The sequence below is a fragment of the Pocillopora damicornis genome, chromosome 5 (assembly GCF_964200805.1).
Source record: "Pocillopora damicornis chromosome 5, jaPocDami1.2, whole genome shotgun sequence".
Lineage (NCBI taxonomy): Eukaryota > Metazoa > Cnidaria > Anthozoa > Scleractinia > Pocilloporidae > Pocillopora > Pocillopora damicornis.
This window is the reverse complement of record NC_142674.1, coordinates 3362298-3386350: the sequence shown is the minus strand read 5'-3', so window position 1 is coordinate 3386350 and position 24053 is coordinate 3362298. Positions and strand designations below refer to the sequence as shown.

The 24053-nt window shown below is 40.6% G+C and overlaps 2 protein-coding genes across 2 annotated transcripts in view; one reads left to right on the top strand and one right to left on the bottom strand.

The window, feature by feature from the left end:
- LOC113669498 (uncharacterized) overlaps positions 1 to 17501 on the bottom strand; it is a 28981-nt gene extending 11480 nt beyond the window's left edge. Inside the window, exons 1-21 of the mRNA XM_089208274.1 lie at positions 17406 to 17501; positions 16467 to 16661; positions 15664 to 15817; positions 15162 to 15290; positions 14674 to 14736; positions 14009 to 14512; positions 12984 to 13113; positions 12357 to 12502; positions 11282 to 11443; positions 10408 to 11061; positions 9991 to 10194; positions 9580 to 9885; positions 8870 to 9219; positions 7942 to 8160; positions 7414 to 7549; positions 6764 to 6835; positions 5542 to 5700; positions 4695 to 4784; positions 3931 to 4104; positions 3266 to 3341; positions 2579 to 2717 (exon numbers count right to left, since the gene is read on the bottom strand). Coding sequence (XP_089064400.1) covers positions 2579 to 2717; positions 3266 to 3341; positions 3931 to 4104; positions 4695 to 4784; positions 5542 to 5700; positions 6764 to 6835; positions 7414 to 7549; positions 7942 to 8160; positions 8870 to 9219; positions 9580 to 9885; positions 9991 to 10194; positions 10408 to 11061; positions 11282 to 11443; positions 12357 to 12502; positions 12984 to 13113; positions 14009 to 14512; positions 14674 to 14736; positions 15162 to 15290; positions 15664 to 15817; positions 16467 to 16583 — 3984 coding nt within the window. The 5' untranslated portion in view covers positions 16584 to 16661; positions 17406 to 17501. The remainder of the gene's footprint in view (positions 1 to 2578; positions 2718 to 3265; positions 3342 to 3930; positions 4105 to 4694; positions 4785 to 5541; positions 5701 to 6763; positions 6836 to 7413; positions 7550 to 7941; positions 8161 to 8869; positions 9220 to 9579; positions 9886 to 9990; positions 10195 to 10407; positions 11062 to 11281; positions 11444 to 12356; positions 12503 to 12983; positions 13114 to 14008; positions 14513 to 14673; positions 14737 to 15161; positions 15291 to 15663; positions 15818 to 16466; positions 16662 to 17405) is intronic.
- Positions 17502 to 17525: 24 nt separating this feature from the next.
- Positions 17526 to 23621, top strand: LOC113669372 (uncharacterized). The gene is made up of 4 exons (XM_027185391.2): positions 17526 to 17792; positions 18588 to 18642; positions 19623 to 19994; positions 21239 to 23621. The coding sequence occupies exons 1-4, from the start codon at positions 17769 to 17771 to the stop codon at positions 22738 to 22740; spliced, it is 1953 nt and encodes a 650-aa protein (XP_027041192.2). The 5' UTR covers positions 17526 to 17768; the 3' UTR covers positions 22741 to 23621.
- Positions 23622 to 24053: the final 432 nt, after the last annotated feature.

Genomic DNA, 24053 nt, shown 5'->3' with positions numbered 1-24053 from the left:
CCAATGCTTTATTGATTGAGTTTTTTCGGTCGACATAACTTGATAATGACCGACTTCTTTTTCTTCATTTTTGTGGACCGAGATGAAGTCGACTCTCTTTACCTTCCTTGTAGCGGACCGCTGTTATCAACCCCTCAATATCAGCCTCCTCGAGTCGCCGGAAATCCCAGTTTACAGAAAGGGAAGGTTTGAGTTTTTCAGTTTTGGACAATAGCTCAGCCGCGGACATTATCGGCTGACTTACCAGCCCCTGACAAGGCTTTATTTACTCAATATTTACCCATCTACGCCGCTGTGAAGTAATATCTAACACTTTCATAGAAAATGAAGACAACACTTGTTGAAAACTACGCCAAACAAGCTGAGTGACAAGGGATCCAAGATATTCACTAAACTCTGAAAATGTCAACTGTTAATTAGCTACCAATTAGCGCTGATAACCAGCCAAAGCCGTAAAAAGAATCACCAATATTGGAAACACCATTCACAACCGAATTCCTTTATATAAATATTTAACATTCATTCAGGGAGGTGGAGATGAATAGACTGAATACAAATGCTTTATTGATTGAGTTTTTTCGGTCGAGATGGCTTGATAATGACCGACTTCTTTTTCTTCATTTTTATGGACTAAGATGAAGTCTAAGGATTTACCATCCTTGTAGCGGACCGCTGTTATCAACCCCACAATATCAGCCTCCTCGAGTCGCCGGAAATCCCAGTTCACAGAAAGGGAAGGTTCAATGGCTGACGTTGATTTGTGAGTAAACGAAAATAAGATCAAAGTAATTGGTAAACACCACATCTTTCTGACAGATGTGTCGGTAAAACTGATAGAAGAAGTAAGAGGAAAGACAAACCAACGTACTCGCTGTCATAAAGGGTAATAACATTAAACAAATATTTGAACAATCTGCTAATTAAGGTGGTCAAGTCTGCCACTTTTAAATGTTTTGAAAAAACTCTTTACGTTGATATTAAGGAGGAAAAATTCACATTCCAAGATATTCACTAAACTCTGAAAATATCAACTGTTCCACACTATAAAATGAAGAGAGCCAAATTGACCCCAAAAGCCATATTGGTCCTAACGTCTTGAGGACTAATTTGGCCCCTCGGGGTTCGTTTTGGACTATTTACGCCAAAACAGGTCGGACAGGTACCATTTCGGCCCCTCCAAAATCAGAACTGGCCCAAATGAATTCTACTTTGGAACTTTATCTCAATTTGGCCCTTTCGATAGCTAAGTAGGATTTATCAATTTGGCCCTAACAAGGTGTAATTCTTGAAATGACTGATAATCAACCCAAAAGTGTCCACAATTTTGGTCACATGGACACATGGTCACATCCCATCACGGCTTGAACGACACAAGGACGTAGGGATTCGGGAATGTTATAAGGGCCATATACCGATAAAAGTGGATCTTTCACTCGGTCGAAACCGGCACAATGAACTCTCGATTGGCTTACTCTAATATATGCTGTGTATTTTTTAATGAGTAAAATGTTGTTGTATAAGAGATTTCTCTCCAAAATGCGTCCTCCTTTTGCCAGTGAGTCTAAGCAGCTCTTTCTGGGTATCACATTAGAACCTAGACCGCGTGCGTCGGACACAATAATGAATTATAGCAGCGAATTCATGCATCACTGAAGAGGCTGTTTCTTAGCTCCAGTCGCATGGAATAAGACTCAAGAAAGGATAAGTAAGCGAAATAAATTTGCTTAACAACATATTTTATTTTAACTTAACATACACGAACTTGACCGCTCCATTGATCATTGTTCTTATCTTACATTGCAGAGAAGGATTGTTGCGACGTCCAAGATCTCCTTGCCATTGTCCAAGATTCAGACGAACCAAGGTACCGCCTTATTATAAAAGAGCGTCTTAAGTTCAAGAAATTGATTGTAATGAACGCTGAACCACGGTGAGATGACACGAGTTCTTGGTCGGTATGATATATACAGATAATTTGACGCATGCGTGGTTCGCCTTTTCTCCTGAGCCTTGTTGAGTCTCAGCGGTTTCACAACTAAAGTCATGTCTTCTAATTTTGGCGCCAAGAGATAGAGAGGGTTACAGTTCGAATACTGCGTTTGCACAAGATGGACTAAACTTATTTCAAGATTCTCTGATTTTAGGATCCCTCACTCTGAATTCTTAATATTTTTCTAGCAAAGATTAACCAATAGTTTTATGTCTATGTCTTTGTTTGTATCCCCTTAAGCTGATTGTTTTGGCTCTTTCTCTTTCAGGGTACAGAATCAAGTCCTTCGAGTGAGACGTTTCCAAGAGCGATTATGAAAATTTAAAAACTAAAAATGGCAAACTAGCAGGCAATTTTTACAGGCTACAGCCACTTTTTGCACTTTGGCTTGATTTTAATAAGGTTGAAAAACTTGTTATAACATAGCGCGCGTGCTGGCCCTATACAAGTTCTATTGAGCCGCTATGAACAAAATCGGAGGACTTAGGAGGATCACATTGTTTTCTGGGGGAACGTATATGGGAGGGGGGTTCAGTCGTCGTCAACTGAGTATTAAGGGGGGACTAGAGAAATTTCTTCTTATTTTACCTGCAGTTCGTCCTCTCGCACGCCTGTGATACGCGCTCTGTACCATTTATCGTCTTTGGAGTACCTGGCCACACACAGCTCACCTTCAGCGGGAAAAATACGCCTGGGATCTTGACAATTGTTTCGAGAATAAAATTTCCTGCGAGGAGAAAAACGTGAAAACGTTAGAAAAGGGAATGTTCGCATACCAGACGTTTCGTACCCACGGCCGTTTCGTACTCAGTCTATCCATACCCAGCTAGGACCATTCGTACCCACTCCGTTTTAGTTTTTTTCTTTTTCTTTTTACGAATAAAGTATGTTTTCCATGTTGGGTATGTTTAAAGCACGGTCAGTTTCTTATGTTAAATAGCAATAAAATCCGCGTTATATAAGTTTTGTTTACATGACCTCTATTTTAAATACGCGACCACCGAATGTAAGTCCTGGAACCGAAAATCCGGCATCAGGTGGTATTATGGCATCCAGTGGTATTATTGTTGTTAAGAATGTCACAAGTGAATATAACAGAGCTTTTCCTGTATCTCACTCGCCTGACTCTTTACCGAGTTTTCGTACTCAACAATCGTTAGGTATTTCGCGTGATTTCCTAGGCTTTGATCGTCACTGAAAGATGGTCTTAATAGTTACTGTAACTATAAAAATAAACACAAAAGGTTAATTAAACTAAAATAATTGAAAAATCACCCGATTTTGGCCATCAGAGAATCAAGATCTTCTTCTCGCTCCTCGTTATCAAATTCAAACTCTCGATTCAACCTCGCTGAAAATAAAAATTAAATAAATGAATTAATAAATAAAAATAAGGACTACGTTTAAATTCTGCTGGGGATATATAGAATGATACTACAACTATGTCCGAGTTGTGTTCAGTTCTTCACCTACACCACTCCCTGGATCTAATCTCTCCTCACATCATCACCTCTTAATCTAACATTAAGGTCATAAGAATGATCGGCGACTAAAGAAAGCACTCAATGATTAAACGAATTCTCTTCGACAGCATTATAACAAATGTACAGAGAACACTATGGAGAATATGCATACTGATGCAAACTGACGAAGTGCTAACGCTCAAAAATTCAGCTTAAGAAACTCTTTGTGGCGGCCAGTTTACATTATCAATTCAGTCGATAACGCTAAATTATCTCGTAATACCCGCACCAACGCATCATCACAGTTTCTCTAGAAAATCACCTCGTTTACTTAATTGATATCATAGAGTAATGGGTAACAGTAAGACTTTGTGATCCCAGCGCGCCATAGGACCGCATAAGCATCTAAAACATATGGTACAAGAATGGACCAAGACAGAATAACTCAGAGCATGCTCAGTAATACCAAAAACATACCAGCCATGATGCGTTTTTCTATTGGTTCTGTTCCATAGGGGAACTGCACCCAGAAATGTCCCGGATTGAAGATGGCCGTGACGCGAACTGCAACCCAGGTACCGATATCAGGTAGCGTGACAGAGGAATCCATATTGTCACAAAAGGCCTCCACGTAGTCATGAAGTTCTTCACCTGCGTTTGGGTTAAAGTAATAACAAGGCAATCGAGGATTTTTACAGTTTTTAACACGTGATATGCGAGGGGAAAATTTCGAACCTGTGTAATGAGCATCAACGAAACACCAATCAAAGAGAAAACAATAGTAACTCTAAAGTTCCCTCTATCAATCCAGAAGTCGAAATGGGAAATATTTGAGGGAAAGTTTTCGTAACCACATTTCACTTCTGTCAATAACCCGTTCTAAAAGTACTCCAACAACAGACAAATCTCGAGACCTCTTCAAACACCTTCTGATATCTTTCTTTGCCCTTCTTTACAGTTCACATTATGACAGACCAACTCGATTATACATACTCTACGTAATCTGACAAAAAGTACTTCTTTTAAGCCGAGCATTCCCCCACAGTGCATTGCGGAGGGAGGGAGAGAGTGTGGGGGGGGGGGGGGGGAATCGTGCACACCCACCCATCCACCTCAGGGGTCTTACAGAACTAAGAAACAATAACTAGGCACGAAATGCAATGGGTTCCTGGTACGAAAAAAAACCTACGATCTATTCGCCAGCTTTGTTTCATCTTAATGTTACGCACGTCAAGTCATACCTTTTTTAACATGAAGATTAGGACACTGGTCTCCACGCCAGCACCCTGATCTTGTCTGATAATAACGGCATACTCTTCTGCTCAGGTCCTCTGAAATAAAAACCAAGGTTTAAGAAAAAAAGTGTTTGAGGACTGCGCGCGAGGTCCACGAGGGTTCTCAGCTTAAGTGCCTGTACTTCCATGTAGTGCTGTTTACTGTGCCACATAAGGTGGTTCTCGCTTTTGATTCTGTGAATAAAACCTTAGTAAATTACCATTCCAATGAAAACTACTTACAGGTGGCCTTGACCTCAGACTCTGCCCAATGCCTAACTTACTTTTCAAAGACTGACTCTGGAAAACTAAGAACAGACTCCCCTCAACAGCTGTCATCAATTCCTGCACCATACAAACGACTTATTCACGACATTTACATCACAAACGAACCGAAAAGAACGACGTAACTCTACCGACGAATCGACACTGGCCAATCACGAACGACTGATTGCACTTGAGTCTTACAATCACTAACATCACGGCTAAACTGCCAATCAGTTTACACGAACTGGACTCAAAACATTCGACTGACCACAAGTATTAATTTAACTCTGCTGTTCAGGTTGTCGAAACGTCAGTCACTACTACCGACAACGGCCCTTCAGACGACACTGTCACAAGGCACATTCAGTTTGAACTTTTGGAGTATATAAATAAACCCTGGTTAAAAAATATTACTGAGCAGCACATACTTGAGTTATTTTTTCCTATCACGAACAATCGAAAGAACAGACTTACAGTCAAGCTTTTGCAATACTTCGAGTAAAACCGCCCAGGTTAAGGGCTGCAAAGGCGAAACTCGGATACTTACCGTGTCCTTGAAAGGCGATGTCCAAGTCATCAGTGTTTATAACGTAGCTGTTTTTAGATGAAAGAAAATCTTCCTTCATTGGATCCCAGTCTTTCAGCGGACTAGTCGGGCTTGCTGGACTTGTCATAGCCTTTGCTTCCTTCTTGTCCGACGGCAAACCTGTCCAGACGAGTATTCGAACGATGAATGTTTTTACTTGTGATAATTGCAGTTCAGTAATATGGGGTATATCCGCTAATTTATTTTTTACTTTATTCTCATCAAGCGTCTGCTTGATATATAGTAATGATGTTGTGTAAAGAAATTCTCTCTCAGTCACCTATGAAAGCTAAGAGTGTCTCAAAAACATATTTCAAAATATTCATTCACAATCGTTATAATATTCCTCATATTTAACCCTTATACTCCCAAGATCTCATTAGTAATTCTCCTTAATATCTGCCATACAATTCTTCTGTTGTTAGTTTTAAGAATTTGGTTTCGGATCAACTAATAATCACTTAATTGATATTTTTCTTTATTCTCATCGCTTGTCTGCTTGATATCATATTGATATTGTGAGGAGAAATTCTGCTTTGGTCACTCCTGAGAATTAAAGAGCCAACCATCCTTGCTCGTTTTTGGTTGTTTCTTTCCAAATTTACAATCCTACGTAGCGTGCAATAGCGATTGGCAATTTCGTTTTAATCGCCGGATGAGACAATTTGTCGTAAACAGTGAAATACGAAAACAAACAGTTTTCAAGAGGTGTCACTGATGAAACTGAACACATTTTCCCACTCGTGAAAGAAATGAAATGCGTACGAGCGAAACAAAGAAAACGAGGGAAGTTTCTTTACATGAACGCTGGTTCATGTGAAGAACACCGACAAGCCAGTAAATCATTCACCTGTTGGCAACCATCACAAAAATCCTGGTCGCCAACGGCTAATATTCAGTCGCACAGGTGACTCTAGGTTAGCTTAACCCATTAAATCTCATGAGTGACTAAGACGGAAGTTCTGCTTACAATGTCGACACAAAATCAAGCAGACACGTGATGAGAATAAAGAAAAATATCAATTAGGGGATTACTAGTTGATCGGATGCCAAATTCTCCGAACAAACATCAAAAGAACTATATGACAGATAGTAAGGAGAATCACAAGCGGGATTTCGGGAGTGAGAGAGTAAATCGACCAGCTCGAAACTTTGACCGTCCAATCGAGTGCGAGTGAGATACCTTGTGGCTGCATACTTGAAGCAGTGCTCTCTAAATCTTGGAGAGTAAGTTGAACCGTCATAACATCAGTTCCTAATGGAAAGTAATAAAATCGGTTAACATTTCCAGCATGTCAAAATCCATCGTCATCGAGTGCTTGTCTAACATAGCGACCGACCAACCGAACGTTCGACCGACCATCCGACTTGCTAAACGATCGTCCGCCATTTTAAATGAACAATCGACCGACCGTCCAAAAGACCGAGCCAACGATCCACCGACAGCCCGACAGGTTGTAACAAATGTCGACCGAATAGAAAACCGTCCGACAAGCCAATCGAACGATCAACCGAACGTTAGACAAGCCAAAAGAACCATCAACCGACCGTCCGACGAGCGAACCGAACGATCAACCGACCGTCCGACGAGCGAACCGAACGTTCGACTGACCGTGGGACATTCGAATGACCAACCGAGTTATTACACGACTGAGCAATTAGGTATTATCAACTGAGCTCATAACGTAAATTGACCACCGTAAAGAGTTTAGAAGCTGACGTTTCAAACGTTAGCCTTTCGTCAGAGCGAATTACACGACCGGATAGCAAATGCTCAACATATACAATAAGCTACATGCGGAACGTCAAAAATTTCCCTCACAAAAGATTCACCTGTTTGTTCTGCAGGATTTTCTAAAAAATCTGCTATTCCCGTCTCTACAAGTACTTGATTGATAAAGATATCCTCGTCGCCGGTAGTGTCGTACAGGTCAAGGCTTAGGGTGGGCTTCTTGTAAGATATATCAACCTGTGAAAATAATTAAAACTATCCTCAAAAACTGTTTGTGCTAATCCATCGATGCGATCATTCTGGTAATGATCGGGCCGCTTAAACCACATACTGCTAGTCTACGTCAAGCGGTGAGATCGACTGACCAAATGCAAACCAATATCCACTTATCACCAGTAAACTCCAGACATTGAGCTCGAGTGGAGAAGCATCACTAAAAACCAATCAGGTTAGAAATTTTGGCCTCAAAGCGGTTGCTATTTAACCTAGAATAACAAAGGTTGCCAAAAAATTGGCAAATTTTGTCGCCAAAATTGTCCTACTCGCGATGGCGACCAAAACGGTCCTAGCTTGGAGTGCAGATTTGACGGAAATTTCGTAAGAAGAAATTGAAAAAGTCTTGATATAACCTTTGTTCCACCAATAGCAGGGTTGAACAGCTGTTGATAGACCCATGCATCCCACGGCACCATGTAACCCACTAATTTCCTGTTATCATCCGTCAGCCCGGTTAACAATTCTGACGAGCCTTCGGGCCATTTTTCCGCTGTTTGAACGGGAGGAGATTCATTAAGAAGAGGGAACGGTTTTTCTGGACTAGTACTTGGACTGGGAAGCAAGTATTTTTCCTGTAAAAAAAGGATAAATGGATGAAGTTGTTACAGATTCGTCACGGACATTGGAAGAAAAAAAGGGGAGGTCTCTTGAGAGGATTCGAACCCAGGCCAGTATGGCTTTCACGGTCGCACGCTATCGCAATTCAGCATTGGCCCTGCTGAAAAGGTACAGAAGCTTCAAAACCGTGCAGCTCCGATTGTAAGGCTGGAAAGCAATGAACATGATTTTAATGAGTCGTTCCGGGCACTGAGTTAGCGTAAATCCAATCTTCAAGGAATAGAAGCGACATCAATTATGACGTACAAGAATCTACATGGAATTTCTCCCGAAAATCTACTTTGGAAATGGCGCTTTTTCGCCCCGAACCAATCATTTAATTAAAAGTTTTTCTTACAAAGGTGCTGAGGTGTGGAACAGCCTATCCCAAGATCTACATTCTGCAGCTTCCTCAAATGAATTTAAACGCAGACTACGTTATCACAGCTTCGAATGAGACACGGAACCTCACGACATGATAGGTTTTTTCTTATTTTATTAGTTAGGGCAGCTAGGCTGAATCAGGAGTTTTACTGGCATACTATGCTGAGGGAATTTTTAACCCTGTATAAATAAAGTTATCAATCAATCAATGGCGAATCTAGCGAGTCAGACCAGGGGAAAGGGTGGGGGAGGGGAGGGGAGAGATTCCATACCCCAAGGTCTAGTTTTTTCTGCACTCACCGGAAACGCAGCCTTATCTTTATCCTCATCTTTCACTGTCTCTTTCCCTTTCTCCTGGTCTCTTTTTTTAATGAATTCAATCTCACTAATCTCACTGCTGTCATAAGATTCATCACCAGCCGCGCGTATAACAATTTTTTCATCCTTTAACGATATTTTGGGCGGTCGTTTTCGTTTCCTTCTGTTTCTTTTGCTGCCAGATTTTCCTGTGGGAGAAGAATCAGATTTCGAAGGCCGTTCGCCCACCGCTACTGGTTTCTCTTCCTTTGGGGGAGTTACTTCTGCTGGGAGGCTGGCCTCTTCTGTTATCTCTTTAATAGCAGGTTTTTCTTCTAGTGCTATCGGGGTCTCTGTGAGTAAACGTTACAAATTAACGTACGTTTAAAATGTTCTGAATTGTGGCTAAAATTTTACCAGCCATATTGAAATATTGGATCGAAAGGTCTCGTAGCCTTTGAAAACAAGAAATAAAATGAACGAATAGAAAAAAAATTCTTTAATTCACTCTGACGAAGGTCTAACGCTCGAAATGTCCGCTTTAGTAATTTCTTACGGTGGCCAATCTACATTGTTAACTCAGTTGATAAAACCAAATAACATTGTTATACCCCTACCGATGCAAAACCAGTTTCTTTAGAAACTTACCCCCTTCATATTTGAGAATAGTTGAGCTTGGAGCCCTGTTATAAAAAATTCAAACATTGACTAACCTTCAATTATCAAAGGTCTAAGGTTCGCCAGCTTGCATTTCACCACCTGCCCAGGTAGCGTTAGGAATTTGGCTACAAGAGGCTTGATATCAGCAACGGAAACAAACTCAGAACTACCAAAATCTACATGAAATACTTGGACATCGTGAGCACTGCTGATTGGACCTTGAACATCCCCAGTCCAGCGAACACTGGTCACCAGTCCGCGGTACCACCTCCCGTCCTGTGTGAACCGAACACAACAGTAGTCTCCTATTTGGGGCTGGTAACTATTACTCGGCGCACAACTTTGGGGAAAAGGATCAGCTACGGATAGTTAAAAAGGAAAAATCGTTAGAGAGGTTTCAGAAGATGAAAGATAAAAACAAAAAGTCAAGATTACAGGACACAAAAAAGAATAAATTTACGTACTGCCATATAACTTGTTCAATTCGTCCATCATTACATCAAGAATTCCAGCATCTGGCGTTACAAGATGAACATAAAACTCGCTGGGACTCACAACATGAGACATCAGCATTTGTAGACACACAGGGCCCTCTACGGGTCGGAGCTCAGTGATGAAGGACTCTTCAGAGCCTGACATGGGAAGGGACTCAGAGAACATCGATACGTCTATAATGAAAAAAAAAAAAAGCGGAGAGGAAATAAAAGGATTTTGAGTGAAATGAAAAGACAACTTTTACATAGTATTGCTTCCCTAAGCTCATAACTCGCGTTCTTAGCTTATCAGAACGCATAAATAGAACGTTATTTCAACCAGCTATTAAATGATGATGCTCTAATGTTTTATCAGTTCATCTACGTTGGGTAACTTTTTTCACTTACCGATAGGTTTTATGTCTTTTTGGTCCAGGGAATGTTCGAAATTTCTTTCTTTCAAGCTTAATCCAAGTGCGCCGTCGATTTGTTTATCCGTCACCTTCTGTCCAAAAGTGACATCTGTATTCTCTGTTTCATCCGTGGAAGACTCTTCATTCACCTTTGCACGCTCTTCGTTCGTTAGAGCCGGCGTGTGAATAACAGTTTCTTTCGATGAGCACGAATTGTCCGTAAACGTATTTTCTTCTTTACAATTTACATTGTCTACACACTTCTCAACGAGCCCATCTCCTTCCTGCACGCTGCTCCCGATACTAACACTACTGCAGCTCCGAGTTAAACACCCGTTGCTTCCCCCAGACAAGGGACTCGACCCGCCACTGCACGAGCTACCATCTCTAACTTGGAGCATGATTCGCTGCGCCATACCGGAGATTATCATCATCTCTGCAATACTGTACTGTAGCCCCGGGAGACCCTTACCTGTGACAGATGATACTGGGGTTTTTAGCTTAGGGTTCTTGGGAGGGAACACGTAGAGATCGATAATGACAAACTTGCTGGATTCGACTCTTGAAGGATATGCTAGAAGCTTCGTGCCGGACACTTTGTGTGTTAACCACGCAATGGAGTCCGCACTCCATAAAGAGGTCTCAGCTCCTATAAGTGAATTAAAAAAAAATTTAAAAAAAAACATGGAAAAAAAACTTGAAAACACGAGTCAATAAAACACTGCGCTCGATCTGATACTGACAAACAGGTCAGTGGGTTTGCATCTGATGTATCTACTCATTCCAGCCTGACTGGAAAAAAAAAAAAAAAGAAAGAAAATTGATTTTTACGCCACGAATAATTGAAGTTAATCGCTAAGTGAAAATACCTGTCTTTTGTTGCTGTAGACTAACTGGCCTCACACCCGACAGTGCACAACACAGAGCTTGACAAGGCAGTTTAAGGAATTTTTCTTCCAATGGACGGAGACGGGAAAGACCAAGTTCCTCACGGTTGCCGTCATCAACGCAAAGGACTCCAACAGACGGTCCTAAAATTCGAGGCAGTTTTTTTTTAACCCTTCTACACCCTAACATCAGTAGGCACATTCTCCCAACTGCTCTCGATATATTTCCTAGGGTACTGACAAGGAGAATGTGTATAACAACCAAGACATTTTTAAGTATGTGATCATTACCTTTATTCTGTTTGTGTGATTCGATGGGTAGAAAAGGAGAAATTAGATGTTGGTCACTCTAACGGGATAAAGGGTGCATATGCTGAGTCTGGTTTAAACGTTGTGTTATTCGAACCTTAGTGAAGACTCAAAAACGGTAGAAAACAGTTCACTTTGATGCCAGCGAGTGACGTTATTCACTCCAAGCGCTGAATTTAAACCTACGTCCACCCTTGACCTTTTTTCTCCAGGTGTGATGAGAGTGTAAATTCTCCTTACAATTTTCAAATACTATCAAGCAGGTAGGTTGTAAAAATTTAGAAGGTTATTACCTGAGGGAAAAACAAGGGTGAGTCACGTGCAAGGGGAGAAGCGCATCAAGGTGCCGCATCATCTTTGTTGCGCCCCGCACCTCGCACGTAACTCGTTCTCGCGCTCCACTCACGCTCGCCTTGCGCTTTCCTTTGCTCGCCTAAAAACACGATTGAAATCCATGGCGCAAGCTAATATTTTAGTAGCGTGCGCGCAGGACTTCATTAATTGACGCTGCAGGATGCGCGTTACTCCGCGCAGGAAGATTTGAGACGAGTCGGGAGAAGTTTTCCGGAAGTCTGGAACTGATAATTCCCATTGCAAATATTGTCAATATAAACCTCTTTCGGGCTCACGTTACTTAACGCCTCATGCTTTCCCGCGCGCGGAGAAACACTCGCGCAAAAATGGAGGCTCCTCTCGCGGACTAAATTTGTATTTTTCAGAGGGCCCTGCTAAAGCGTGACATCATTACCTGTGGCCGATTCTTTAACACCTGTCACTAACACTCTGTACCACGTGTCATCTTGTGTAAACTTTGCACAGCAGAAGTCACCGACGTCAGGCGCAGTTATAAGTCCACCTTTGTAACCGGCTGCCGCCATTTTTGCATAGTGCATGCTAGGAGGGTGACAAAAAATAAAATGAGTTAAAAAAAATGGAAGGGAACAGGCAGGAATTAGTAATTCAGTTTGATCAAACTCTGGTAATGATGCAAGAATTTGTCTAGGTAATGTAAAATGATGGGAAATAAATTTGTTAACTCCCTAGATCTGCTCATTAATTCTGCCCTATAGTTGCTACACATTTCCTTATAAATCAGCTCAGAGAATTTGTTTTTAGATCAAGACAACAACTTTTACCTGATAAGTAAGATTATTCTCAGTACCTGTCAGCTGGATAATGTATGAATATCATTGGGAGAAGTTACAAGTTGATCATTTCCGGGAAATGGCAGGATACCTTTACCTCATTTATTGTTATTTTCGTCATCATTAATTTCGAAAACCAGTTTCAAAAGCTTTAAAAATCCTCTGAAAGATTTGCAGAGTAAATAATTATTGACAATATTTTCAAGTCACCAAGTTCATTTTTCCCTCACCACATTTCCTCCATGAGTAAATCCAGCTCTGTGCCAACAGGTTGAACCCAAAACTCCCATGGACTCAATACCTCAGTGACAACAACTTCTAGTCTCTGGCCATTCTTGAAAGGATACAGTGGCAGTTGAACTGTCACAAAAAATAAGAAAGAAGGACAACAACACTCTTATCATATAATTAAGTAAACTCTTCATGGTTTGATTAGTGAAAAAGAAAAAAAATAAAAAAAAATAAAAAAAAAACGCCAAGAAGAAAGGTATATAGAGTGTATATCCAGCCATGATGATGTGGGGGTGGGGGTGGGGGCAGGAGGATTGGGAAGAAGGGAGGAGGGGCTGAGAAATATATAGACAAGGAAATTCCCCTTTTTTTCGTTTTTCCTGGTATTGCTTTTACATACCAAGAAGGGGAATTCAAGCATGAAAGCAGGTATTGAGGGAAATTCATGTCATGTTTAACATGTCTCTCATTTAGAAACTGACTAATTGAAGTGGCAATAGTAAATGTACTGTATTCAGACTAAAGACTTAAGGTATGGTTTGCTCTTGGGAAAATTGGTCCATCAGACTGAGGCTAATTGTTTCTGTAGTTTAAACTTAATTCAGCTCACTATTGGTAAGGCTGTACGACTGGAGGTTTGTTCTGGACAGGTTACCTCAAACCATTTAGCCATATTTTTCTGAGATTCAAAGCTCGAAGTTTAAAATCTGTATTTATTTAACCCTGTAACTCCCATGAGTGACCGAGACAGAATTTCTCCTCACAATAATTATCAATACAATATCAACCAGATAAGTGATGAGAATAAAGAAAAATATCAATTTGGGGATAATTAGTTGATTCAATACTAAATTCTCTGAACTAATATTATAAGAATTGTATGGTTGACAGTAAGGAGACTTACAACTTTGATCTGGTAGTTAAAGGGTTAACTAGCAACATGTGCTAGTATGTCTACTAAATCTGAGAGAGATTACATGACAAGAAAAACTACATGTGCAATTTAAAACAGAAACCTATTTACCTTTAGTGGGTACATTCTCAGTGGCTAATTTAGCTTCATGTGGAGAAATCCTGATATCTTGGATGATATCAGACAAGGAACTTACAGATGAAGAATTAGAGCCTCTCCTTTGGCTATCCTTGGATGCCCCAGACCCCAAAACATTACCAGCCTGTTTTCTATCAACAAATTGTTTTCCAGGTTCAGGTTTGATTGATGTTGAGTTCACATCAAGACCTCCAGCATTTCTCCTTGTACCTTGGTCAACAGAGGAGAGCTTGTGTGACTGTTTATTGAGATGGTCAGAGATGAATTCCTTGGTGTCCTGTTGTTGTACAGGTACACTTCTTCGTGGTTCAGGGACTGCCTTGGGTTGGGTGGTCTGTTGTAGTATAGATGCTTGTGGTGTTTCATAACCAGTTGACAAAGTGGTGGAAGGACTCTGGGGTACAAATGGAGGCTGTGTCTTGACAGGTTCTGTGCATTCACTACTTACACCTTGACTGTTAATCCTGGATTCATGCTCTGAAATTTAATTTACTCCAGTTTTAATGTCACCGCAACATCAAAATTTTGCTTTTTACGATGTAAAACATATAGATTCTTCATTGCTGTGGGTCTGTACAGTAAATGAACCACAGAAGACCTTTCAGTGTGGTAAGAATATTGGCGACACACTCACTCACCAAATTTTGACACCATCTGTGATTTGCCATTGTTTCCTTTCCTCTCACAAGGGTGAGTTTTATCTTCAAAAGGAAAAATAATTAAAAAGAAAGCAATATATTTGGCAACTAATGGCATCTGGATTTGCCACTCCCATTTTTCATGTCAGTGCAATGTAGTGTGAAAAGACTCTCTGCTTTATTTTTCCCAAGTCTTTTTTTCAACTGTCTTTATTATTCATTTTTGGCTGGAACTGATCATAAAGGAAAAGGCAAACAGTACAAGTACACTAAAAGAGAAGATAGTTAACCTTGATTGTTTTATTAGTCATTCCTCTATTCATTTACCAGTATTTCCAGTAAATTCTTTGGAAATCTGAGTGAATCTTACTCCCATTTATAACAGCCAATGTGTGTATAATCCCCAGGCTTCCTTATAATCCTCAGCTCTGTTCCTCTTCCCAGTTCCCACCCTTCTCCATCATCTACCACCCAATCTGCTATCTCACCTTCAACTTGTTTATCATTACTCAACTTAACATCTTTCCCAGGGCAGTCTCTGATCCCTGATGTGACAGCACCCTGCTCAACATGGTCACTTGGTTCAGAAGCAGAACTAGTGTAATCTTCACTGGCACCTGATATTAAAATAAACAAAACAACAACAACAACAACAACATTTTCAGCTATATTTAGATTTACATTTAAAGGCACTCACTTTTCATTCAGAATGTGTTAATCAAAGATTGAAGTAAACTGGAACATCAAACAAAGGCATAGTTTTCTTAACACTTTAACTCCCAGAAGTGATGAAAAAGGAACTTCTCCCTATAATAAAATCACCCAGCAAAAGGGTCATGAGAATATTCAAACTCATCAGGTCAAAGTTGTTATCTCGATCTGACACCAAATTCTCATAACTTATTTACAAGGAAATATGTAGCAGCTAGAGGGGAGAATTAACAATCAGATCTTGGGAGTTAAAGGGTTAAAACAATAATAATAAATTACCCAGAGTGTCTTCCTCTCCCAGAGCAGTGACTGAATCACTTATTAACAACAAACAATCCAGACATTTCTCAAGTTCCTGACTCACAGATGAATACTTCTGAAAAAACTTCTTGCGATCTTTCTCTTCAAGGAGTTCTTTAGCTGGATCTGAGGCCTGGGCATGAAGGCAAGAGTAAAATGATATTTCCAGGTTTTAAACTAAGCGCACAATTTTGGAAATAGTAAGGATTTAATTTCACTAAATAGCATGCATATCATCAATAAAAATACCTCTCATAATACGTAATACATTCCAATTTGGTCCTGAAAGAGGCCAACCATTTTCAGGGTTGTAAAAGGGGAGGGGGGGTGTCCTGATCCTGTTTTGTTCATAAATTTTGGAGAAACTCATGCGTGATGAATACTTTAAACACCATTTTATGTGTCACAAATTTAAAAGGGAACCTTTTAACCCTTGGCCTAAGTCTCTCTTCTTGTGTATAAGCTTTCAGGGAAATCTTGAGATTTTCATGAAATGAGAGAAAAAAAATCACTGATCAGGTTAATTTCAAGAGGTAACTCAAGCCTCACACCAGTTCAAAAATTCATGAATCATGTTTGTTTTTCTGTAAGTTTTTCTGGCCTTAATCATGTGTCACATAATGTATAAACCCTTTCTCACTCTCCTTTTAAGGAGTCTCTATGAAAAGAACTTTACTACTTGTGGCTCAAACTATCTTTTGGTTCCAAGTCATCAAACTAGGTTGATTCCTCTTTTTTGTTTCAGAACATGCCAAAGAATATAATGAAAATGTGTATTTTACCTTGCAAACAAGATCACTGATAAACTGACAGATATACTCAGACTGTTCTTCAACATTGTTCAGCTTTTCTTGCAATCTTTTTCTAGCATCTTCCAGAGGTTTCTTTTTAAGGGGCATCTTACCAGTTGTAAAGAGTCAAATTCTCTAAACTTGTTAGAGAGACAGTCAGTTGTTCCTACATCTTGCTGATCATTCCTAAGAAATGTGGAAAAATAGGTATAATTCAATCGATCATAATACCATGTCTGTTTAAGAGACTTGCCAACCAGCTGAGCTTATCCCAGTTTTTGTGACACGAGGTGACTATTGCTACTCTCTCTGGGTTGGTGCTACTGTGCTAGTGTATTGCAATTGCATTTGACCTCCCCCCCCCAGATTTTGTCAAATTTTGATAAGTTTCCTCATGCCCATTCATACTTCTGGGGAGGGGAAGAGAATCAAAATGCACCTTGAGTGTATAAGAACAATGACAACAATGAGACCCCGGCCATTTTGATCTGCAACCCATTGCCATTTGACAAAGACTCCCAAAAGTCAAATCATAAATCAAGAATAAAAATATGAAATAAAAATCAACTTGTGAACGCAACTAATATTGTGTAGAATAAATAACCACAATTGAAATACTACACATCGAGAGAGTATTACATATCGAGAAAATTAAAAAAGAATGGATCATTAGTGGGAAATGTAAAAATAAATTTGCCTTTTTATTGGAAAAATACACGTTATTCTATGCTTTGTTTCTTTACCCGTGCTTCTAAACATCACTAAATACGTTGGAATATGTTCAACTCTCCTTTGTCAGAAAGTGTTGTCCACCTCTTCTAGTTGTCGCCTACCCAAAACCACTATACATTGAGCTCAGTTAAGCTCATCTAACGAATAAAAAATATTCTTGAAAAGTACACAGAACAAAGAAAAAATCCACCATCTAACCTCTTTAGGCCGAAGGTGCGAAATCCTGAAGCGTGCTCTGTTATCAACAAATTTAAAGCGCGCAAGCCCGCGTTAAATTTGATCCTCGATCACATGTTCTAGATTGGGTAACCTCGCCTTATTGATGAAGGGGCCACAAAGCGAGATGGGAGTGGTAGAGAAATCTTTCCTTCGCCTCCTATGGTCGATGAAAAATTTCGCTTTTTCCTGCTTTGATTCGCTTTAAATGCTCGCCATATCTAAAGCATGATTACCAAATTCTGCATATGATCATTTCCAAGTCATTTCACCTTTTTATTCCAGTCAAGGTGAAGAAAAATTGCAGAAAACTCTCTTCGATCCGGAGGGAAACCTTTCCGCAATATGGCGGATAGCGTAGCAACTGAGGTAATGTTTGGTTGATTTTTGAATTAATTATTACCTTATTTAACACGTCCTTATTAGATAAATGTACACGCTAGAGCCTGCTGTTCTTCTTGGTTCTCCTTGTAAGCGCAATAGCAAACACAAAATAATACATGGTAGTCAAGTGTTTTGGTGCGATTTTCGTTTGGAATGAAATTCTCTAATTGACGAAGAACATCTTAGATCGTGTGTCACGATAATCGATGCAACCACTCGAACATTTGGGCTCTCTTCCGGAAAGTGAAAACGAGGGGTTTTTTATGCCATTGCTCGCTTCTCCGGGATTAAATATTACCTTTGTTGTTGTAACTAGAACGAAAATCTTACTATCGAAAGGAAACTTAAAATCCCTGGTGAAAAATTATTACCATGTATCATGAGGCTGGAGACCATATATGAACTAAATTAACCGTGTAACTCTTGCGATCTGATCAGCAAATGCAATTCTTCCCTTTAATGTTTAGACATACCAATAAATTTTGATCAAGAAAATACGGTGTCATGTGGAAATAAAAATAACACAGCTGATCAGCCTCTAAATGACAAGCTCAGTTCTCATCACCTGATTACTGCATAATGTATTGAAATTGTGGGGAGAATTACTTGTTCATCGTTTCTGAGTGCTGTAGAGTTACGAATAATATTTAAACCCTTGAAAATGTTATTTTTCCTCTTCTAGTGTACTGTATTCCAAGTTTGATTTGTTAGATTTGATCAACAATATTGGGCAGGGATGTACACTTCAAAGATTAATCATTTTTTCCAACTTGTTTTCAGAGTGATGAGCCTACCTCTAGAACTACAACTGTTTTGGAAGTTAGCATTCCCTCAGGTATGCAAATCTACTTTGTATTAACAGGTGTATATGCTCTCAGGTAACCAAGACAACACCCCCCCTCCCCCTTGAGACAACTTTTTGGAATGTCTATCTGTATACAGCATTGTAACAGCTGTCCCCTCCCTACTCTCTCTTGTGACAGCTAAGCATGTCACATTTGGACAAAATGGTCTTAACTGACCTAAATCACACGGGTTCTGGAAACAATTTGAGTAGTCTTGTCTCAGGCAGGGAAAACCTAGATGTTTGTATGAGTAATAGTTGTCCCATCTGACAGGGTTACCCTACCTGCCTCACCCCTGAGAGGAGTTCACCATTTTCATATAAATGGTTGGTTGAATTTTTAAAAGAAGTAAGTGAAAAGTTAGCTCAGCCAGGGTAAATCTGAGGGGGAGGAATTTCGGGGGCACCAAAACCACAAAATGAGACCTTAGAAGAGAGTGTACTTGATTGATATTAGTGTATGTAGTGTCTGAATGCTGCCCTTTGAAGATGGTTTGAATATTTTTTTTCAGTTTATTTCCTTAACCCTTTAACCGCTAAGAGTGATTAGCACCTAATTTCTCCTTACAATATCATCCCCGAATCACACATTTAGTTTACAAGAATAAAGGAAATGATTACCAACTAAAGAAGATCTTGATTGTTAAATTAAATTCTCCTTGTCAGCACCTTAGGAAAGGTATACAGCATAGTATGGAGAGTTTGCATACTGATGTTAGGATGTAAAGGGTTAGAAGTTGTGATATGATTCCTCTGTAGAAAGAAGAACCCTCCAAAATTGTCCTTACTCCCAGCTTCTTTGCCTATTTAGTAATATGTGCCAAAATAATTTCTTGAAAGCATGGGTTCAAATCCTGTTAAAGTCTCAATTTTTTCAGGTTTTTCTCTTTTCTGCCTTTAAGATAACTAATCCTGTCTATTTATTTAGTAGGCTAAACATATACCAATGGAGGTCATTTTGCTTTTTGTAGATGATGATCAAGATGTCCATTTTTGCGGAAGATGTAAATTGTCTTTTAATGATCTGTCAGAGTACATCAAGCACAAAGCAAACAAAGTTTGTCGTGACATTGTCAACAAGAGCTCATTGACAGAAGTAGTTAACAAACTTCCCATAGATGCAGGCAGCCATTCTCACTCTGGGGAGACCAACAGCAGAGAAGGGGTAACATTAGCAGATACCACCCAGCAGGCTCAAGAGTGTGTAGAGGGCACTGAGGATGATTGTGCTGCAAAAAAAGTGGAGGTGCAGTTTCTAGACCCAGTGGCGTCTAGTGATGGTGCATCATCATCTGCAGGAGAAAAACCTGATGGTCACAAAACTTCAGATCATGAAAAAACTGGTGAGACAAAGTGAAAACATTGTTTGTATTTTGAAAGGAGCAACTGACAACTTCTTTATATGGGTTGGGTTTCTTCTAAAAGTTATACTTCATTCCAAGTTTGTGATGGAGAACTTTTTTGACAGTGTCATAAAACCAAATGATACAAAAACAGTCCATTACAGCAGGGTTATCACAAAAAGTCAGTGAGAGCCCAGTGATACCAAACACACCCCTGAAAACCCCTTGATTGTTTAACAAATTCTCTTTGTCACCAACTTAGGAAATGTGTAGACAACAGTATGGGGAATATGCATCTTGATATTAGGGTGCAAAGTGATGCTAAGCAGTTAAGGACATGACCACCACTCTTTTGCTTGCATCCCATCATCTTTCCTTTTTGCATCTGCCATGTGCTATGCAGAAAAGTGTTTAGCATGTGAGCAGCTTATAGACAAGCATCTTGCAGGTCTTGTGCTTATTGCAAGTTTATATAACTCCTTCATGGCCAATATCTCCATGAAAATTCTCCTTACTGTCTGCCATACATTTCTTATAATTTTTTTCTAAGAATTTGTATTTGATCAACTAATAATCCCCAAGGGTAATTTAGTTTTATCAACTGAGTTGATAATGAAAATTGGCTACTGTAAAGAGTTTAAAGCTTTTAAACTGATTGTGATGGCCAATTTACATTATCCACTCAGTTGATAATATTAAATTACCCTGTATGTTATACTCTCCCACCATTGCAGCACCACAATTTCCTTAGAAACTTACCCCCTTTGTTAATTATCCCCTAGTTTGTTTGTTTGTCTGTTTGTTTGTTTGAGGATCTCGATTGCAGTTTCGAGTTTTTCTGACACTGTATATTGAATAGTGATGGCAACTTTGCACTTAGCCTTGTCCTCACGCTGTAATTTTGGTACCAGATCACTGAACCACAAGAACTCGCAAGTGACCTATTGTCTACGTCGGCTGTACTGTCCCAAGTTACCCTCTCCTTTGACAGTAATGTTTCGCTTATTTTTTATTGCAGGGGTAAGGAGTTAGAGAATTCTTTGGGGGGTCACATGGTTTTCAGGGGGGATTAGTCATCGCTAACGGAGTATAAGGGAGGGAGGGGGGACTAATAACTTTCACTACAGAGCCTAAAGGGGGATCACGCAAATTTTATTGTGACACAACCAAAATCCCTTAACCTACCTCCCCTCCCTGGCGGTAAATAATGACGGTTCCTTACACAGATGTGTTTTTTGTCGTAGAAAAACCGACAAAAAGGCACAAGAGGAAGAACTCTCACCCCAAGACCACCAGAAAACGAAAATGCTCGTCCACTTCCACAGCCTCGTCCACTCAAGAGAAGAGCAAGGAACCTCGAACCAAGAAACCCTCGACTTCAGATGAACCAGTGACTGTCCATATCCCAGAGTCACAACTAGTTCATCTGAATCCTTGTTCCACATCCACATCTGCAACCAGTCCCCAGCGTACAGGGGTGCGCAAACAGGGTGCGACCAGTGTGTTTGTGCCAATATACCTCAATCCCCCCTCCAAGATTTACAGATGTCAGCGCTGTCCAGCGGTTTTCAATGCTTTGAAGGAGAAGGAAGAGCACTGTAAAATGCATAAGAAGGAATTCAAGTGTTCGCTTTGTAATAAAAGCTTCTTCACTGCTAACGGCTTCGAGCAGCATCGGTTAAATGAGAGTCATGTGCATCCATGTGATGAATGCGGGAAGGTCTTCACTAGCACCATTCAGCTCAAGAAACACAAGACGACCCACTCTACTGAAAGGCCGTTCGCTTGTGACGAATGCGCAAAGGCGTTCTGTTCTTCGGCGAACCTTCGCTCGCACAAAAGAACGGTGCATGCTACAGAGAAGAAACACAAGTGCCCTGAATGTGGAAAAGCGTTTGCCCGTAAAGATAAAATGAAGAGGCATTCTTTAATTCACTACCCAGATACAAGACCAACTTTCACCTGTCCCTTTCGCAGTCACACTGGTTGTATGAAGACCTTTTACCGTGAAGATAAGCTCAAGCGACACTTGTTCACACACTCCAAGGATAAACCTTTTAAGTGTGAACAGTGCAATAAGGGTTATGCGCGCCGAGATAACTTGAACGACCATATGCGGATCCACACAGGCAATTATAGCCACATTTGTCAGCTGTGCGACAAAGGTTTCCTTGGGCCTCACAAGCTAAAGAAGCACTTGAAGTCAGCACACCGGGACGTTTATTCTGCGGATGGTGTATGCAACGCATTAGAATATCAGTCTCCTACAATGGTTCCCTTGAATTCTGGCAGAGCTCCTACCTCGAGGCGCGGCGATCACGCAACGCCCACGTCACGTGGTAACGTTGCACAGTCTTCATCTCATGAGGAAACTGCGCCCTCTTCACCGGAGGATCACTCGGTTGATGCCGACGACGACGTTTTCGACGAATTGGGATCCGAGACCGGAGACGAGCCAACTTCGGAAGACGAACGAACAGCAAACGACGAGGAATCATTAAAAAAATCTGGCTTGGGTTCAGACCCAAGACATGCCCCGCCCCGAGCCCCTCCACCAACTGTGGGCCCTCCGCCATTAACATCATCTTCACATGGTCCGTTACCGCGCGTGCGCCCTGTCCCGAGAGTCAGTGCGACCCCTCAGCAGTTCGTCCCTCCACCCATACCACCCGGCCTCCAGGCTACAGCCGAGCTCATGGCATTCACACAGGAACTTTTTAATGCAGTGGGAAGATTTCAGTCCTAAACCTAAAAGGTGTCAACGTTGCAAATAACGAGAATTTATCCTCGCTAAGCGAGGCGTACATTCATCGAAAATTCTTACCCTACTGATCTTTTTAGCTTTTAGTTATCTTAGGTTTTACCTTCAACATCTCACACTGATGAGTTTTGGAAGTCTTTCATTTAAGAAAATTCATGCATTAGGTTTATCTGCGTAAGCAAGATCTTCCAGGGGGTGCGTCTCTCCATAAGCCTCTCACAGGCACTTAGAGACATCGTCGGTATTTTTTACTGTTTTACTCATCGCTCTCTCTTGGCAGGTTGTGGAGAGAGGTGTGGTAGCCCGCGAAACCAGTCGTTCTCAGTCATTACCCTGATATTGTGGTTAGCTTCAAGACAACCTCTTGTGTTGGAAATACGCGTACAAATTTTATTGGTTGTTTTCCGAGCCAGGGGTTTACATTAGCAGTTGCTAAGCGACAGGATGTAAAATTCTGACGTTATGCCGACATAAAGACGTGCTTATGGGAATCAGATTTCTTAGGAACTTCTAATTGGCTTAAAAGACTGCCACGATTAATGATACCTGTCGTTTTGGAAGTTCACGGTATGGGGACTTTTAAAACTTTTCGCTCAATGAGTGATATGATAAAGGTGATTAGGTTGCAATAACTAAAAAAATAATCAGCAGTGATTCTAGAAGTTATAAGTGTTTTAGCCTACGTGCAGCCGTAACCTTGCGTAGATCACTGAAAAATGATGTCTATGCTTAAATTCTCAAGCGACTTCAACCTATCTTCTACATATTCAGCGCTAGTAAGTTACATATTGCTCGACACTAGTAAGTTAACCTTCTTAGTGTTTATGTATCTAAGATATCTGAGGGAAAAAAATTCTCCTAGAGGAAAATTGAGACTGACTCGTTCGGGGTAAAAATAGGCACGATGAACGATAAGGAAGAGTTTTTTTTTATGACGTCGGAAGCTCATCTTATCATCCCGGGGTAAGAGTATAGGAGATCCTCTGTTCCTACTGATCCATGTCTGCACTGATCCTATGTTCCTATTGACCTCAAGTTCCCACTGAACCCGTCTTCCCACTGGTCCCGTATTCCCACTGGTCCCGTGATCCCACTGGTCCCGTGTTCCCACTGGTCCCGTGTCCCCACTGATCCCGTGTTCCCGCTGATCTCTAGTTCCTACGTATCGTAGGTTCCCTTTGATCTTGAACTAATACTTACGCTATGTTCCTAGTGATCGTACATCCCACCGATGCCATTTTCTTCCAAATAGTCTATGACGCAGTTGGTGCGTCTATTAATTGATCCTCGGGCCCGGT

Coding starts and splice junctions, on each gene's coding strand:
- LOC113669372 (XM_027185391.2), top strand. CDS start 17,769: ATGGCGGATAGCGTAGCAACTGAG. Junction 17,793..18,587: donor CGGATAGCGTAGCAACTGAG/GTAATGTTTGGT, acceptor ACTTGTTTTCAG/AGTGATGAGCCTACCTCTAG. Junction 19,995..21,238: donor TTCAGATCATGAAAAAACTG/GTGAGACAAAGT, acceptor TTTTTGTCGTAG/AAAAACCGACAAAAAGGCAC.